The 19,605-nt window shown below is 41.7% G+C and overlaps 1 protein-coding gene across 5 annotated transcripts in view; it reads left to right on the top strand.

Annotated features, from left to right (window-relative positions):
- The window catches only part of LOC130273744 (serpin B6-like), a 52,762-nt gene extending 33,601 nt beyond the window's left edge, over positions 1-19,161 (top strand). For 3 of the 5 annotated variants that reach the window (XM_056521018.1, XM_056521021.1, XM_056521019.1), the window contains exons 5-7: positions 3,811-3,953; positions 11,132-11,299; positions 17,554-19,161. In XM_056521018.1, coding sequence (XP_056376993.1) covers positions 3,811-3,953; positions 11,132-11,299; positions 17,554-17,958 — 716 coding nt within the window. In that variant the 3' untranslated portion in view covers positions 17,959-19,161. Of the gene's footprint in view, positions 1-3,810; positions 3,954-11,131; positions 11,300-12,041; positions 12,704-13,321; positions 13,337-17,553 lie in introns of those variants that run through there. The other 2 variants (XM_056521023.1, XM_056521022.1) reach the window with 2 other exon arrangements.
- Positions 19,162-19,605: the final 444 nt, after the last annotated feature.

Below are 19,605 nucleotides of genomic sequence, written 5' to 3' on the forward strand. Positions count from 1 at the left end.
TAGCTCAGTAAGTAGGTAATTTTGTATGCGTATAACAAAATAGTTATCAGAATTGCTGACCGCCATATACATAAGAGAAAAACGGAATTCCAGCGCAGGTTCTTGTGCAATAAGAAATAATTCTTTATTCAAGCCATGACAGAGCAGGATACAAAGTGACGCGTTTCAGCCGGTTTGACCAACCTTACTCATACAAAGAAAGTGTTACCACAGCCATATTCTTATAGACAGAAGGAATCATCAGTCCGATGCAAACACCTGATGCGGGTAGATGAGTTCACTCCCACAAGAACATTTCAAGTGACAGAGGTAAAAATGGATAAACCACATTTAAAGAAACATAATGTATATGAAAACTTTTTAAATGACTGAGTATACAAAAGGCAGATCACAATGTAGATCATAATACAAATGTTGTATATAGAAATATATTATAATATAATAGTAATAAAATTGTGAAGTGCCAAAAAATACTTATTTATAGTTTGAAAAATGCCAGGTATAATAATATAACATGTATACGGTACATTGCTGAGACAAAGGTAGATATTTTGTAAAAAAGAAAACAGAAAAAAGCATGGAAAATCATAACCATAATATGAAAACCTGTTATAAGTACAAAGTATAAAAAAATATGAAAAAGTGTGTGTATATGTATGTGTGTATGTATGTGTATATGTATATATATATATATATATATATATATATATATATATATATATATATATATATGTATGTGTGTGTGTATATATATATATATATATATATATATATATATATATATATATATATATATATATATATTAATATATTTATAAATATATATATATATATATTTATATATATATATTAATATATTTATATATATATATTTATAAATATATATATATATATATTTATATATATATATATATATATATATATATATATTAATATATATATATATATATATATATATATATATATATATTTATATATTAATATATATATATATAATTTTTAATTTTTTTTACATAAATGTAATGACATATTATGGTAAGATGGCAGGAAAAAGTATATATGTAAAAATAACATCAAACATATAAATCTAATAATGTCTGTCTTCAGTTTAACCCTTTGGGAAACCGTGTGTCACGCTCAAAGATTTTTTTTTTTTCTATAGTTACCACCTCTTTTAGGGGGAATAACTCTTTTAATGCCCACAAGGGTCATAGAAGAAAAATCACCCTGTTGTACCTCTGCACAATGCTGGCTAGCCATGGAAGTGTGACGAGAATTATTTGTGAGCCTTTATTTGTAAGCCATGTTGTAATTGTGGGCTTTGTACTACAAAACAGACTTGGAGATAATTTCTTTCCGATGGTAGGAGCCTTTTTTGAAACACACCTGTAGCCCACATCCAGTATTGAACTGTATAAAGGGTCACTCTTAATAATGGGCATATATTTATGGATTAGGTTACAGATGGTTCCAAAGTCCTGACTGTATTGTGTGACGAAAACAATAGTTTATTTTTATGTGAAGTAGTATTAGTGTTTCCTAACAGGATTTTGTGCAGAAAAAATAAGGTGTGTGGAGTCTTTGTTAGTAGCAACAGTTGTGGCTCGGTTTATGCTCCACTTAGGATAGCCCCTATGTATGAGATGCTTTTCTATGTTATCAGCCTCAATATTGAATAATTCAATAGAAGAACAATTTCTTCTAGCCCTTATCTCCCCCACGGAAAGATTTTTAATTACATGGGGAGGATGGCAAGACGCAGAATGTAAAATAGTATTAGCGGCTGTTTTTTGCGAAAAGTGGAAGTGACTATCTTTTGAAAATTATCACCAATTAAATTAAGATCTAAAAAAGAATTTTGATCCTTACTGTGTTACCATAAATTTCCTGTACATACCATTGAATGCAAGCGAAAAAAATATTAGGAAAACTATTTCTGATATAGCTCATTTTAATTCTCGTCACACTTCCATGGTTAGCCAGCATTGTGCAGAGCATCAAAAGAGTTATTCCCCCTAAAAGAGGTGGTATTTACAGACAAAAATTTTTTACGTCTATTGGATTTTGCAGCTTGACACACAATTTTCCAAAGGGTTAAACCGAAGACAGGATGTTATATTAAATTATTAATTTATATGTTTGTATGTTATTTTTACATATATACTTTTTCCTGTCATCTAACCATAATATGTCATTACATTTATGTGTGTGTGTGTGGATAGATAGATAGATAGATAAAGGGCGGAATCCCGAAAGCTTGTCTCTACATAATCTTGTTAGTCCAATAAAAAAGGTATTACAAGATGCTGCAACTACCGATGATTTTGCTTTTGGCATCACTGGACTAATACAGCTACTCCTATCTAATCTATATAAATAGATAGATAGATATAATTTATTTTTTATACTTTGTATTTATAATACGTTTTCATATTATGGTTATGATTTTTCCATGCTTTGTTTCTGTTTTTTTTTTTTCTTTTTTACATACCTTTTTGTCTCAGCAATGTTTACATGTTATATTATTATACCTGCCATTTTTCAAACTATAAGTATTTTTTGGCACTTCACAATGTTATTACTATTTATATTATAATATATTTCTATATACAACATTTGTATTATGATCTACATTGTGATCTGCCTTTTGTATACTCAGTCATTTAAAAAGTTTTTATATACATTATGTTTCTTTATATGTGGTTTATCCATTTTTAACTCTGTCACTTGTATTGTTGTTGTCGGAGTGGACTCGTCTACCCGCATCAGGTGTTTTGGCCGGACCGATGACTCCTTCTGTCTATAAGAATATGGCTGTGGTAACACTTTCTTTGTATGAGTAAGGCTGGTCAAACCGGCTGAAATGCTTCACTTTGTATCCTGCTCTGTCAGGGCTTGAATAAAGAATTATTTCTTATTGCATAAGAACCTGCGCTGGAATTCCGTTTTTCTCCATATTACTTGGTCTTGGTTCACACGTGTCCGTGCGCAGGACTCTGGCTGGGAAGGTGAACTGAGAAAAACTGTTTGTCTACATATAGCCATATACATAGGTTTGGGAGGGGAATAAAACAATAGCTGGTTGACTAATTTCCCAGCTACTGCCACAGGAAGTGTCCAGGAGTCCTTGCTTTCTTCCTTAAATGCACAGAAGTTCCCAGGCCCCTACTCAACTATTTCTGACGGCTCTAGCATTTAGACAGGAGACTGCTAGAACTGTAAATCTTACCTGAGAAGGGCCTAAGCTCCTAGGCAGCCCTCTCCCCTCTAGACCATTTGTCTAGGGCTGCCAGCAGTTTTAAAGGCTCAAAACTGCTGACAAACTCCCTTTTTAAGCTTTAAGTTAATTAAAAGATTATACCTTTTCCGATGTTGGTGAACTAGTATAAACTAGGAGTGGAACAGTAATCTCCTTTCCCACTATGTGTTTTTTTTATTTTTTTTCTATCCTTATGAAAATTGTCTTGTTTCTAGGGCATGTATTGTAACAGTATCCTTTTGTTTTCTGTGGTAATGAAATACATTTTTTGCTATATCGGATACCTTTTTAATTTTAATATGGCTAGCATTACATGCATCAGTTTGTTTGTATAAAAAAAAGTGGGGCAGGATTTTTTATAAATATGGATGATTATTATTTTTTGGCCCAATTACCAGAATTTTCAGGTTGAATGCATAATAACTTACTATAGCCGTGCTGGAAAACAATGATCCTAATAATTAAAATAGCAGTTTATGAATACTTTTGGATAACTTTTATTATTCTGAAAATATGAATAACCTGCATTTATATTTCAACCTGTATTTCAGGTAAAATCCAGGATCTGCTGCCCAGTGGTAGTGTGGATTCTCTCACCAGATTAGTACTAGTCAATGCCATATACTTCAAAGGAAATTGGGCAAACCAGTTTGATAAAAATGCTACACATGAGATGCCTTTCAGGCTGAATAAGGTATGTATATAATGTGTAATTTAAAATGAAAATTTTTATCATAAACAGCCGGGCTTCCACTGCGACTGCCACTACCTGAGTGAGCTCTAGATGTCGCTGTCAATTGCAACCAAGGCATCTATTGGGTTGACAGGAGGAAGAAGCTCCTCCTGTAGCCCATTGGCTCCTAACAATGTGATTATAGGGTGCTGTTGGTTGCCATGACAGCCATAGCATAGTGAATATCATTACCTTTTGGGTCTATCCCTATCTATGATTGCAACCATATCTATAAAAAATTGTTGATGTTTTTTCAAATTTTCCATTTTTCTACCTATTTTTTTAAATAATCCTGAAATCTTGGTTGCTATTCTGGCCACTAGGCATTGTTTCCCAGTAATGTTTTTCTTTTCACCACAGGAATGTGGTTTTTGCTATTATTTTTGAGCTGGTACCCAGATTTGAGTAGTATTTGTCAATGCCTGCTGTATAGTGGCTAAAGCTCCCCACCCCCTGTTTCCTATCACACAGCTATACTGTGAAATACAGTGATCCCTCAACTTACAATGGCCTCAACATACAATATTTTTTAACATACAGTGGTCTTTTCTGGACCATTGTAACTTGAAACCAGACTCAACATACAATGCTACAGACAGTCCAGATCTGTGAAACGTGTCAATGGCTGAAAGAACCGACCAATTAGCAAGACGCCGGCGTGCATACACAGCACGTCTATCCGGACACCGTGCTGGTTCACTCTGCCACAGCAGAGGTTTACCTGATAACTCTGGATGTCTATCCCCTTTATTGGTCTTAGGCTGTAGTCAGGACCGTATCAGCATTTGACTACACAGCGCTATTATATGTTTACCTGGGGATGACGTCTTTTTTTGTCATGATCATATGGACATGAGTTTGCTGAAAATTTCCATTATGAATGGTTTATTCTAAGTCTTATGTAATAGGCTTTATTATAAGCCCATTTTCTATAGAACTAGCCATTCTTTGTAATGGTGTGAGGATTGGCACACCTGGATATATTGTATTCCCCTGATGAAGTGTGGGGGATCCTATGCTTGATCCATCCCCCATACAGAAACTCGTTGGGACAGGGACAACCTTTTGGCTCAAATTTGGCATTACAAGCTAATTAAGAAAGCTCTATACTTTTTTCATATGACATTTGTTGCTTGTGATACTATAAACATCCTTTTGCTACTGGGTGTAGTTTAATATATCTTTTTCTGATCATTGACAATTTTGAATTGTGTGGTCCATTCCAGTGACCAATGTGTATCACCTCTGCTTGGTGACTCTGTATTATGTTATGTTTTGTCTTTTGTAGTAGAACACTTGATATTTATATTTTATTTAGCATATAATTAAAAGCTAAGTTTTATACAACACCCCTGTTCCTTTTGGAACAACACTTTCTCTAAGAACTGTACAGAACCCTGAAGAAGCTCCTGTCCTCTACATAGACAGTGATTTACAGCTCCCAGCAGATCTTTCTTACTTTTATATGTAAGGATTTGCTTTATCTGTATTAGTTATCTACTTAATTTCCTTTAATCCTCATTTTCTCTATCGGCTCCATTGGGGGACACAAAACCTTGGGTATATGCTGCTGTCTCTAGGAGGCTTGACACTATGGAAACCAAAAAGTCGTCTCCTTCCAGCAGGATATACCCGCCTCCAGGCCACTGAACAATTCAGTTTTTGCTTAGTGTCTAAAGGAGGTGGACACTGGTCTGGTGTTCTCCAGACCAGGTCTCATATTTTTTTTATTTTTTAGGTTTAGGGAATGTGTTAGTGCTTTATTCCTTTTTTATTTCTGTTATCAGGTGGGGACTCAGGAACTACGGTTCACTGTTTCCCCTTTGCAAGAGGTGGCAGGCATCTTGGATGTACTGTTAACCCCCTCTCGCCAGCGGTCAGCACTTGGGGTTGTACCTCATGGGTCCGGGTCCCCCTACCTCCCTGTTCGCCTCGCTCTGAGCTTGGCTTGCTGCAGGTGAAAATGCTGACTGAAGACTCCATGAGGTAAGTTCTTCAGACAGGGTGAGTATATCTCCCTCTCTCTACAGGACCTGGATGAACCCTTGCAACCTCTGGAGACCCCTGACTTGTGACCACTCTTATGCTATTTTCTGGGGGTCTGCCTGGAGGGTATTGTCCCTCCTTATTCTCTATGGAGCCCCCCCCCCCCCACTTTTTATATGGAAAGGGGCTCTCTTTATTAGGGGCTCTCTTTATTCATGAGGGGAATGTACAGTGGTGCTTTTGTGTGGAGGTTTTCCCTGCACTCCGGGCCTGGGATCACTATGCGCGTGGCTGCCGGCTTCAGCGGCAGCAGCGCTTTTACTTTCACTTTGCCTTCGGCGGCCGTGTGTGTGCGCTGGCCGCCATCAGCCGGGAAACTACCGGCGGGTTATCTCAGTCCGCTCCCCAGCTCCCGACCTTTGCATATGCGCTTCACAGGTGCGCTCAGGGCCGGGAGCGGGCGCCATTACATGGGCTTTCCAGTAGTGCGGTTTAGCTCTGCCCACCGCCTTGCACTTTTCTCCGGTGCAAAAAAACTCTCTCCTACAAGCGCTTTGCGCGTGCAGAGAGGAGTTTTCTCAATCAGTGTGCCCTTATTCTAGCCCGGCCCCCCCTCCCCTGCTCCTTGGTCCAAGTTTCCAGCTAGCTCACAGGAGTTCTCCCAAGAAGGTGCCGGGTTAAGGGACACAGACTTGGGGGGAGGTTGTTTTTCTTTTTTTACACTTTTAAGGCTTTTAACTCTAAAATGTCAACTTGCTCTGCCTGCACCACTGCTCCCCCAGACCCCCTGGTCGTTTCTGTTCCAGATGTCCCTCCAGACCCTGTGGTTCGGCCGTCCCTCCAGCCTGGGTGTCCTCACCGGCCCTCCAGAGGGACCCGTTCCTCTTCTCCCTATGCTGACCGCGCTTGTAAGCGTCATCGGGGTGTTTCTTCATGGTCTTCCCCTGAGTCTTCTGGCAGGCATGGGCGCTCCCCTCTGAGGAATCGCTCCCCTGCTCCGCAGGTTGCAGGCGTCACTCTTCCAGAGGACGCTCTCATGGTTGCCGCTCTGGCTCCCCAGACCCACGTACCAGGTCAGCCTCTCCCTCATCCAGGGCCGCCTCAACACGCTCCCATTCTCCTGGAGAATTTGCAGATGAAGTCTCCGATTCGGCATCTGATTCAGAGGACCGATCGGATATGGCTGACACGGGGAACTCATTGGTTTTTACCATAAGAGACACCTTCCATCTAGAGGACCCAGGATCTTCGGACGTAGTTCCAGAAGTATCCTTTCATCGTGTCCGTCCAGCACCCAAGATGTTGGATGCTGGAATCCGCCTGGAGGCATCCTGACGAGGTTTCAGGAAGCAAAGAAGGTTCGGGCACAGTATCCTTTCGCTAAGAACGTCATCTCAAAGTGGACTTCTCCTTCGGTGGACCCGACCAGTCTCACACCTCTCTAGGGCTACGCCGCTGGCGGATGCGGCTGCCTTCAAGGATCCGGCAGGCAAAAAGGGTAGAGACCTTGGCAAAGTTTGCATTCGAAGCGGCAGGTTCCTCTCTGCTTCCCGCCTTTGCTTCTGCCTGGGTGTCGGAAGGCACTATCAGTTTGGTCCTCCCAACTCCGTCAAGGTGTTCTTTCTGGATCTCCTCCAGAGGAACTGTCTGACCTAGCGCTCCAGTGCTCCAAGGCTGGAGACTTTCTGTGTTCTGCTTCCATGCAGTCAGCCTGCTGTGCTGCCTTTGCCACTGGTAACCTAGTGGCCCTCCGTCGCTCCAGGTGGCTTAAGGCATGGGACGCGGATGCCGCTTCCGAGAAGTCTCTTACAGAGTTTCCATTTGCCGGTCCCGACTTGATGAGATCATCTTTGAGGCGACGGGCGGCAAGAGTTCCTTATTACCTTTAGAATAGGGCCCGCACTACTTCCCGTAGGAAGTCTTTTTTTATTTTATTTTATTTTTTTTCTTTTCGGTCCTTCGGACTTCTGGTCCCGATAATGGGTCGGGGCAGGCACCCTTGCAGGACAAAAAGGTTCCCTCCTTCCGGGCGCTCCCCTCTTGAAAATCGGAAAATCATTACGGACGTTTTGCAGCCAAGTCTGGCACCCGCAAACCCACTTCCGCATGAAGGGACACCCCCACCCGCAAATTTTTCTCAGGTGGGAGGTCGTCTTTTATTTTTCCAAGACGTTTGGGCAGCGCACATTCAAGACTCCTGGGTCAGGGACGTGGTGTCCAACGGTTACCGGATCGAAATTGCTTCTCTTCCGGAGCCCCCCTGTCCCCTTCGCTAGCGGGGGAATTTTGGGGGGCGCTTCAGTCCCTTCTCATCCAGAGAGTCATTATCCCGGTCCCTTCCAGGGAGCGCTTTCGGGGTTCCCAAGTAGGGCTGTTCTGTGCTGCCCATCTTGGATCTCAAGCCTTCTAATCCGCCATTTCCGAGTGGAATATCTGTGCTCAGTGGTGGCGTCTATGGATCAAGGGGCGTTTCCTTCCTCTATGGATATCTAGGATGCCTACCTCCAGGTTCCTATATTTCCCGGCCATCAGCGGTACCTCCGCTTGCGGTTCCGGAAGGTCATTTTCGATTTGTGGCCCTCCCCTTCGTTCTGGCCACTGCTCCGCGGGTCTTTACCAAGGTCTTGGCACCCGTCATAGCCCTACTACGGTCGCTGGGTGTCTCAGTGATTCCTTACTTGGATGACCGCCTCGCCAAGGCCTCCACCAGAGCCCAGGCTCGGGAGAATGTGAGCTTCCCTCTTGAGACCTTTTGTAGCTTCTGGTGGATGGTCAAACGAGACAAGTCTGTTCTCTCCCCCACCCAGTCTCTGGTCTTCTTGGGGCTTCTCTGGTCTTCTTGGTCCTGCCCGATCTGTTCCCCCCCCCCCCCCCTTCCCAGGGTTCGGAGGAAGCTCAAGGTGGAATGAGTTTCCGCCATTCTGGTGGCCCCACACTGACCCCGAAGGGCATGGTACGCCGACCTGGTCTGGCTTCTGGACGACGTTCCGTTGCGTCTCCCACTTCGTCCAGACCTGCTGTCACAAGATCCACTTTGTCACCCCCATTTACAGTCGCTGCATTTGGCGGCTTGGTGGTCGAGACCGCGGTTCTAAGGGGCTGCGGCTTCTCTTCCCAGGTCATTCGCACCATGCTCAGGGCTCGCAAGTCCTCCTCTGCGAAGATTTATCACCGTACCTGGCGTGCTTACTTTCATTGGTGTGAAACTCAGACCTTTTTTCTCCAGTTACCTTTTCCGTTTCCCGTCTCCTCTCCTTTTTGCAGTCAGGGTTTAAACAAGGGCTGGCTCTCGGCTCCCTTAAGGGTCAGGTTTCGGCCCTTTCTATTCTCTTCAACGTCGTCCCGGCTTCCAATTCGCATGTCTGGACCTTTTTTCAGGGCATGGCACACGCTGTCCCCCCTTACCGGTCCCATTCTCCATCTTGGGGCTTGAACTTAGTTCTAGGTGCTTTCCAGGATGCACCTTTTGAGCCTCTTAGGGAGGTTCCCCTTCGCCTCCTATCCTGGGAGGTGACTTTTTTCTTATGGCTATTACTTCCATTAGGAGAGTATCTGAACTGGCACCTCTTTCCTGACGTTCTCCTTTCCTGATAGTTCATCAGGACAAGGTTGTTTTCTGGCCAGATCCGTCCTTCTTACCTAAGGTTGTTTCGCCTTTTCATCTCAACGAGGACATCGTCTTCCATTTTTGTCCCGCTCCTTCTCATCCAGGGAGCGCTTACTCCTCCACAAATTGGATGTGGTACGGGCTGTTCGGACTTATCTTTCGATCACCTCTTCCTTTCGTCAGTGCGATTCTTGTTTCATTCCTATGGAAGGTCGTCGGAAGGGACAGCCTGCTTCCAAGGCCACCATTCTAGGTGGATCCGATGTGCTATTTCGGAAGCTTACCGCTGCATGGGGAAGGTCCCACCCTTCAGGGGTTTGGCTCATTCCACCCGCTCTGTGGGAGCATCCTGGGCTCTCCGAAACGAGGCCTCTGCCTCGCAGATCTGTAAAGTGGCCAACTGGTCGTCTTTGCACACTTTTTCGAGATTTTACCAGGTTCATACCTTCGCATCGGCTAATGCTAGTCTGTGCCGTAAAGTGTTGCAGGCGGCGGTGGTACAGCCGACTGCCTGACCTTTTTTCTCTGCCCACCCAAGGGACGGCTTTGGTACGTCCCAAGGTTCTGTGTCCCCCAATGGAGCCGATAGAGAAAAGGAGATTTTTTAGACTTACCGTAAAATCTTTCTCGAAGGATCCATTGGGTGACACAGCTTCCACCCTTTTCTGGGGTTCCTTTTTGGTTATCTGTCCGAGGGAGTGTTCAGTTTATTTTTCTTCTGGTTCTCGGACAGTTCATGTTTTTTTTTTCCTTTGACCTGTCGGTCTCCTCCTATTGCTCTGTGACTAAAACTGAATTGCTCAGTGGCCTGGAGGCGGGTATATCCTGCTGAGAGGAGCCGACTTTTTGGTTACCATAGTGTCAAGCCTCCTAGAGACAGCAGCATATACCCAAGGTTCTGTGTCTCCCAATGGATCCTTCGAGAAAGATTTTACGGTAAATCTAAAAAATCTCCTTTTTTCATATTTTTGGATGATATTTTGGGGGCTTCAGAATCAATTAACAGGTTTCCATAGAGTTATGGTTTCAGCATACAATGGTCGTCCTGGAACCAATTAATATTGTAACTTGAGGGACCACTGTAGAAACATTTAGACTGCCTGCTGTCATTACCAGTGAGAGCTAAGGAGTCTTGTTAAGTAGAAAAACTGAAAGACAAACTGCAGATATAAATTTTCACTATTGACTTTAGTAGGGAGGTCAAAATTCACAATAAATCTGTGCTTTGGATTCTGCTGCTGAAATGCAATTACTTTATATTATATTTTATATATAAAATACATTACATTATGGCAACACACATTGGAAAATATAAAGATGAGTTTGCTGAAGTCACTTTTGACCCTTATACAAAGACAAGCTGCTATCAAGATTTATAAATTTTAAATTTATGTTGGCCATAGACATTAAGAAACTCACTTGATATCTGTTTTTACCAAAATCAAAAACAATATTTGAATGTCATATGGTATTCTGTTACATCCATCTGTAGTTGTATGAACACAATACTTTAAGCGCTGATAACAAAAAATGTTCTCTTGTTCAGAATGAAACCAAACCAGTGCAGATGATGTATAAAAAGGCCAAATATCCAATGACGTATGTTGGGGAATTGTTCACCAAAGTCCTTGAGTTACCATATGTCAATAATGAATTGAGTATGATCATCATGCTCCCTGATGATATTCAAGATGGAACCACTGGGCTGGAGAAGGTAGGAATCTGCATCAGATTGCTTCATTCATTTTCCTTTTTAAATATTAAAGAAGCAATTATTTGGTTGCTATGGGCAATTGGTCAACTTTTCCTCAGGTTTTGATAAATGTTCCTAATAGTCCTCACACTAGTGACCATGTTCAGGTCATTTTTGGAACATATGCCAATTTTGTTCTGCTTGGGTTTTGGCCAGTGGAATTAATGGATTCCATTACTGTCTGTGCATGGCCATGTTTGCATCATTTTGCCAGCATATCATCTGTGCCATAAACACAAACCTGATGTGAATAAGCCCATAAAGATAATAAAAATGTGCCCCAGCCTTACACTTTTGTCCCTTAATAAATGAATTTTTGCAAGTGCTAACAGTATATTTGAGTGCAGCTCAATATTCTCCCAAAATCTGCATCAGTCATGTTGACTTTGTAATTGGGTATTTCCCTTGGAGGAATTCTGCTAACAGTGTCCGACACAAGAATAGCCTCCCTTTTATTATTAAAATAAACTTCTATCCTTTGGTTTGGATGTATAAGGAAGACAGGGAGTTGCCCGTTAAGTGATATAAAGGCTATTGAAGCAATACTATACTATTTTCTGTCCTGAACTCTCCTTCTCAAGTTATGAGGGTGTCTCCTTTGTCCTGAGCCCCTTGCTCAGAAAGCTGTCCTTCCACAAGCTTCATTTGTAACTGGCAAAGAACCATTTGTAATGTAACTGTTAAAATGTTTTGTTCATTTCAGCTTGAAAAAGAATTAACATATAGCAAATTTGTGGAATGGACAGATCCAGACAGAATGGACATTACAGAAATGGAGTTGCATGTGCCAAAGTTTAAGCTAGAAGACAATTATGACCTGAAATCTTTACTTATTGATATGGGAATGTCTGATGCTTTTGATCACAAAGCCGATTTCTCAGGAATGTCTAGTAATAATGACCTAGTCCTGTCTAAAGTAGTACACAAGTCTTTTGTAGAAGTGAACGAGGAGGGTACAGAGGCTGCTGCAGCCACTGCCGGGATTATGATGCTCCGTTGTGTAATGATTGTGCCTAAAATTATATGTGACCATCCTTTCCTCTTCTTCATCACTCATAAACAAAGCCGCAGCATCTTGTTTACTGGTAGATATGCTGCACCCTGAGGAATTTCAGTGAAATAAATGTGCTTGTGAGGGCACTTTACCTACTTTACCTATTCTAATCTCATATTTGCCATATTTGCAAGTATTCAGATCAGTGCTTCTCTTGCATAACTGCTCTGTTATTTAATTATGACATAGCTTTGTAAAGCTTATACAGTCTTCACTCACACTTAAAGGGGTACTCTGGTGGAAAACTTTTTTTTTTTTTATAATCAATTGGTGCCAGAAAGTTAAAAAGATTTGTAAATTACTTCTATTTAACAATATTAATCCTTCCAGTACTTATCAACTGCTGTATGGTCCACATGAAGTTCTTTTCTTTTTTAATTTTCTTTTCTGTCTGACCACAGTGCTCTCTGCTGACACCTCTGTCCATGTCAGGAATTGTATAGAGCAGGAGCAAATCCCCATAGCAAACCTCTCCTGCTCTAGATAGTTCCTGATACGGACAGAAGTGTCAGCAGAAAGCACTGTGGTCAGACAGAAAAGAAATTCAAAAAGAAAAGAACTTCCTCTGTATCATACAGCAGCTGGTAAGTACTGGAAGGATTAAGATTTTTATATAGAAGTAATTTACAAAGCTGTTTAACTTTCTGGCACCAGTTGTGTTTTTTTTTTGTTTTTTTTCTATTATTTCCACCAGAGTACCCCTTTAAGGTTACCATACACTTTCAATAGCTTTCTGCCAAATGTTCATCTCTTCTGTTCCCCACATACATTAGGTTTGGACGAACCTTCATATGTTCTCAGTGGAGAGAGGGGTAAGCCACTGTCAGGCTCCTCTGCATCAGTGAGGCAGTTAAAATCCAAAATGCCCAACTGTCCATCTGTCAGGAGGGAGTCGGAAGGCAGTCAACTGGTCCTTCCGTAATTGGAAGGTTTGGCTAACCTTTGTCTGATGTGTTTAGGGACCTTTTTAACAGCCCATTGTAACCATGTTTAACACATTAGGATTTTCCACATTTCTACTGAACCAGAGAGATACTGAATGAGGCCTTATTTTTACTAAATTTGTATGACTTCTTGTAGTCCAAAGAATAGTGTATTTCACCTTCTTCTAACCTGTGGAACTTACTGCCATTTCAGTCTTGCCATCACAGTGATATTATCATAGGGTGAGTGACTCCCAATGGTTTTCTTAAAGGTTGACATGACCTGTTAATTGTAAAATGGCTTGTTAGGACACTGGCCACTCCTTATATGTGTATCAGGTTTGTCTTTAGAAAACCAAATTTAACTTCTTTGTTTTGTTATTTTTTATGAATACTTGCACTATTTTTGACTTTAATATATAATAATATTTTCTCCACTTTCCATTAATGTAGGTAATGTGTTTTTTTACTTGTATCAGTTAAATACCAAATAAACAGTCCTCTGTAGTATAATGGGTGTGCTCAATCATTATTTTTCAGCAAAATGGTTCACACATATCCTTAAAGACTTTAATAAGATTGTGTCAGTCTAAACAATGCCCCACCAGCACACAGTCTCGCTGGATTTATGTAGAGGGGCATGTCTGTACATAAATCCAGCAATCGTGGGCGCCTATGCTAAAATCTTCACTAGCTCCGAGCTAGCAGATATTTCAACAGCAGTTTGACCTGGTTTGCTGGCGTAAACTGCCTTAAATCTAGTGAACAGTTGGCCACTCTCCCTTACTCCAAAATCACTTCCTTTTTCTGCTAAGCCATGCCCATTCATCGAGTGGTAGCTAAAACGGCAAATATTCGCATATCATATGGAGTTTGCACAAAAATCTTGCGAATGTTTGCAGATTTTCCTAGTTAAAAAAAAAATCCCATTGATAATTACCCCCTATGAGTTCTGTTATATGAGATGTTATAGACTCTTTAAGAGAGTTTTCTTTTCTTTCTTTAAACAGTGGGTTAAGTACAGTTTTCCTGCGCTGGGCATTTTTATGCAAAACTCAGAAAACTCCTTTAATGTTTACATTTCATCTAATCTTTTAGCTTTATTTCATATTAATACTTACTATAGTATTTCCATAAGCATACCTAGTGCCCCTGGCGAGGTGCTGTATCAGTCAGGGGCGCTAGGTACGCTTATGGTAATACTATAGTATTCCCCCCCTTTTGCCACATAGTTATATTAAGTAACTCACAATTTATGTATTTTCTGATTGGCGTCCGCCATGACAACTTCTTCCAGCCAAAACTTCATTTCTTTAGCATCTGCTGGACAAATATGTCAGACTGCACATTTTTTCAGTGCTGTTCCCACCTGTGCACAATCTCCCCATCTGTAGGCCCCCCAAACTGCTCCCTTGGTATCCTGCACGGTAAAAGGGGGTAAAATAGTAGGTCCCCCATTAAGTAGGTGTATTCCCCCCTACAGTAGTAGGTATGTACCACGGCAGTTATTTCCCTTTATTAGTTACAAACCTTCCCGCCCCCCTGGTTGGTAAATAAATTTTTCGGTAATTAGATTGATCCCCCTCCCCAAGTAAGTAAATATGTTTATAGGTGTGTGTGTGTGTATGTGTATTAATGTGTGTAGGTTGGTAGCCAGGTAGGTAGCTATACAGGTGGCAGCCAGGTAGGTAGCTATGAAGGTAGGTAGCCACGTAGGTATGTAGCAACATAGGCAGGTAGGTAGCCAAAACAAATCTGTGTATTAAAACTCTGTTGCAAATCTGCTGAAGATCCACAGCATGTAAACATATCCTCAAAGGGTAGATGTACCATATGTGTTATCTGTGCAATTACAAATACTCTGGGTTTTAGATATAAAGGGGGTTGTGCTATGCTAACTATTTAAGAACAAGGGGGAGAAGATTTTACAAAACCTGTGCAGAAGCAAATTTGAACAGTTGCCCATAGCAACCAGACAGATTGCTTCTTTAATTTAAAAAAAAAAGTTGGGCAACTGGTCAACTTTTCTCTGCACAGGTTTTGAAAAAATCTCCCCCAAAGTAGGGATCAACCGATATAGTTTTTTTAGGGCCGATACCGATGATCTGTGGAGGTTAGGGCCGATGGCCGATAACTTATACCGATATTCCAGTATAAGTTATCGGCTATTTATCCCCCCTGCGACACCGCTGCAGATCATTGATTTAAAGCGGGCGCTTTAAATCAATGCACTGCAGTGGCTTTTGCGGTGCCATAGGCCGCCGCCGCCGCCACCCGCGTCTCTCCCCCTGCCTGTCCGGGGGTCCTGAGACCTATCACCGCCACCGCTCCCCCCGCCGCACCGCGCCTAGGGGTGCCTCCAGCTGTTGCAAAACTACTACTCCCAGCATGCCCGGACAGACAACGGCTGTCCGGCCTTGCTGGGAGTTGTAGTTTTGCAACAGCTGGAGGGCCTACTGTAGGTATAGTATATTATACAGACCCCTGTCCATCCCAGAACCCTGACTCACCTTCCCAGTTGCTGCAGGGACCGTCCGGGCCATCCATCCTTCCTGTAGTGTCCGGCGGCATTCCTGGTGGAGGGTGAACCGGTCTGGGCTGTCCTTCTCCGGTGGTCCTCTTCTCCACTCCGGGCAGGCTCCGGCCTAGTAACGCTGCATAGACGCCGCTGAGCAGCGACGCACCTGACGTCACGGCGTAGCGGCGTCTATGCAGCGTACTAAGCCGGAGCCTGCCCGGAGTGGAGAAGAGGACCCCCGGAGAAGGACAGCCCGGACCGGTTCACCCTCCACCCGGAATGCCGCCGGACACTACAGGAAGGATGGATGGCCCGGACCACCCCCATTACAGGTAAGTTAAATTTTTTTTATTGACTCGGAGGGTGGGGGAGGGGCCCGACCGGTATAGCGGTATGGGCAAAAATCCATACCGTGGGAGAAAAAAAACGGTTTCCGGTTCATACCGGTATACCGCCCAGCACTACGGTGGGGGGTGCGATGCGGGTCGGTGGGGGGGGGGTTGGTCGCGGGGGGCGGGGCATTATCGGCAAGGTAATTGCCGATAACGATAATGCCCAAAATCGTGATTACCGGCCGATAATATCTGCCATACTGATATGTCGATCCCTACCCCAAAGTGCCCATAGATTTACACCTCTTTCTGTGTTCACCCCTGGAGTATCGAGTGGTAATTTCTTAGAATTAATCTTGCAAGAGGGATACCGTAGAACTGGTTCGAAATTTCTGGCGAGTAGGTGAAAAAGTTTCATTTTAATAATTCACTGTGTACATTTAATTCTGCATGACTAATAATCACGTGGGTTCCAGTCATCTGCATCACTCCAGAAATCTATTAGCAATCTGTTAAATATAGCTTTTATTATTTTTATACTTAAAGGGGTACTACAGGGAAAAACTAATGTTTTCAAATAATCTGGTTATACAGATACATAAATTACTTTCATTTTATAACCTTAATCCTTCCAGTACTTATCAGCTGCTGTATGCTCCAGATGAAGTTGTGTAGTTCTTTCCAGTCTAACCACAGTGCTCTCTGCTGACACCTCTGTTTGTCTCAGGAACTGTCCAGAGTAGAAGCAAATCCCCATAGCAAACCTGTACTGCCCTGGACAGTTACTGATATGGACAGAGGGGGCAGCAGAGAGCACTATGGTGAGACTAGAAAGAACTACACAATGTTCTCTGTAGTATACAGCTTCTGAGAAGTACTGGAAGGATTAAGATTTTTATATAGAAGTAATTTACAAATCTATTTAACTTTATGCCAACAGTTGATTTCAAAACATTTTTTCCATCAGAGTACCCCTTCAATGCTTTTTACTTTAAGTTGTAATTTAGACTACAGAAATTCCTTTTCCATTTCCTTTTTCAAATATGTCCCAGTATTTTTCAAATAGTTATTTTGTGTAAATTCTCTTCACGTCTGCAACTTTTTTTGTTAGGTGTCCAATCAATATTAAGGCAAGAGCTGCAGTTCTCATCCCTCGCCATAAAAACTAACGAAATACTAATGCAAGACCCTGTTATAGGTCAATCAGATCTGTTTGAAATAGATTTGTCACAACATCATGGCTATATTACAGAGGGAAGCCATGATGCTTGTGTGAACAAAGCTTTACTGGGATTTATTTGTTATAAAATGGAAAAACAATCTCACTATATTCTTTATTTACATAATGTCCACTTTTAGATAATGTGTTTTCATGTTTTTATTTTCAGCTTGAACAGGAACTTACTTATGAGAAATTTGCAGATGTGACAAATCCGGACAACATGAACAGAACTGAAGTGGAACTCTCTCTGCCTAGGTTTAAGCTAGAAAACTGCTATGATCTAGAGTCTGTTCTTGGAGGATTAGGCATGACTGATGCCTTTGACATAGGCAAATGTGATTTCTCAGGCATGTCTGGGGATCGGGATCTAGTTCTTTCCAAAGTGATCCATAAGTCCTTTGTAGAAGTGAATGAGGAGGGCACAGAGGCAGCTGCTGCCACAGGAGCTGTTATTATGCTTCGTTGTGCTCGGTTTGTTCCTCGATTCACTTGTGATCATCCTTTCCTTTTCTTTATCATACACAAGCAAAGCCGCTGCATCCTGTTCTTTGGTAGATTCACTTCCCCTTAGGGCTGGATTCACACACTGCAGACCTTATCTGTATAAAATTTGCAAATATTAACATACAAACTTACATGCTGTTGACTTGACTTCTCACAGTAGAGTTGGTGTAATATTTTGAACTGCCTTACCATACATTTCCTTAACATTTTAAAAACATAGCGCTGATTGAACAAGGCTTCACAGATACTATAAACAAGATGGAAACCATGGAAACTAGGTATTTGTTTCATTACTGTATTTACAATACTTCATTTTGAGATCCCACTTTTACATATTGGTGGTTCTGGTTAAAAATTATCCATTTTAACTAGGGATATACAGATACTGTTATCGGGACCGATACTGGACATTTGCACGAGTACTCGTGCAAATGTCCCCGATACTTGCCGGCTGCAGGTATCACGGAGGTGCGGTAAGCTGCCTGTACTCCCCACTCCCGAGCTGTGCAGCACGGTCAGCATCTGAGCATAGCCGTGACCCGCATTAACCCTTTAGATGCCGCAATCAAAGTTGATTGCGGTGTATAAAAGTCCTGAGAGTCCTACCGGTTAGCTCAGGGATGCTGATCGGGATCACCGTGGTGAAATCACGGTGTCCCGATCAGCTGTGAGGATGGCCGGAGGTCCCTTACCCTGCTCCATGCGTCTGTTCGCTGCTTCTTTACTGCTGCCAGCCATGGCAGGCAGTAGTAATGGAGCGCTGATAACTATGATCAATGTTAAGCTATGGCATAGCATTGATCAGTGTATGCAATCTACAGATTGCATGTAATAGTTCCCTATGGGGACTAGAAAAGTGGAAAATGAAAAATTTATAATAATAATAAATGTGAATTAACCCCTTTCCAATAAAAATTTTTATCAACCCCCTTTTCTAGAAGTTTAAATAAAATATATATATTTTTAATTTTAAAAAAAGCCCTTTCTCTTATAAAAACTAAAAAACAAATAAAAAAACTTTTTCCCATTAAATAAAAAAAAACCTGTTACATGACATTGAAAAAAGTATCAGTAATTGGTATCAGCGAGTACTTAAAAAAAAAAAAAAAAAAAAAAAACGGTACTCGTACACGGTCTTTAAAAAAAAAATGGTATCGAGACATCGCTAATTTTAACTGCAATTTTGGTCATTTGCAGCAAAAAATGCATGCATTATTTAGTTGGGGTACTGCTAATTAGCTGAATGTGTAAACACGGACTTACTGTAGTAGTTCTGCTGTCAATCAAAGCCACCAATATGTAAACGTGGGATCTCAAAATGAAGTAAAGTCACCATTGGAAATCTTCCCAACCTCTGTGGGATTAAAGTGATGACATTATTTAAATGACAATAATAGGCCCCTGACTGTCTTTTCATATTGGCTTCTTTTTTTCCTATCTTAATTTCTCCTTCAGTTCAGTAACACTAATTTTGACATGTAGCAGTGATAGATTTACAGCACTTTTAGTGCATCATATTACAAACCTTTAAATGCACAAGTATTACAATCTGGTTTAGACACCTGCCCTAACAATCTGTGATTCCAGCTCCTGGAGTCTCTTAGGCTGGGTTCACATAACGTTTTTCCCAATACGGGAGCGCATATGGCTGGGGGGAGTTTTCTACCGGACCTAAAACCGTGGTTGACTACGGTTTTAGGTCTGGTAGAAAACC

The sequence above is a fragment of the Hyla sarda genome, chromosome 5 (genome assembly GCF_029499605.1).
Source record: "Hyla sarda isolate aHylSar1 chromosome 5, aHylSar1.hap1, whole genome shotgun sequence".
Classification (NCBI taxonomy): Eukaryota; Metazoa; Chordata; class Amphibia; order Anura; family Hylidae; genus Hyla; species Hyla sarda.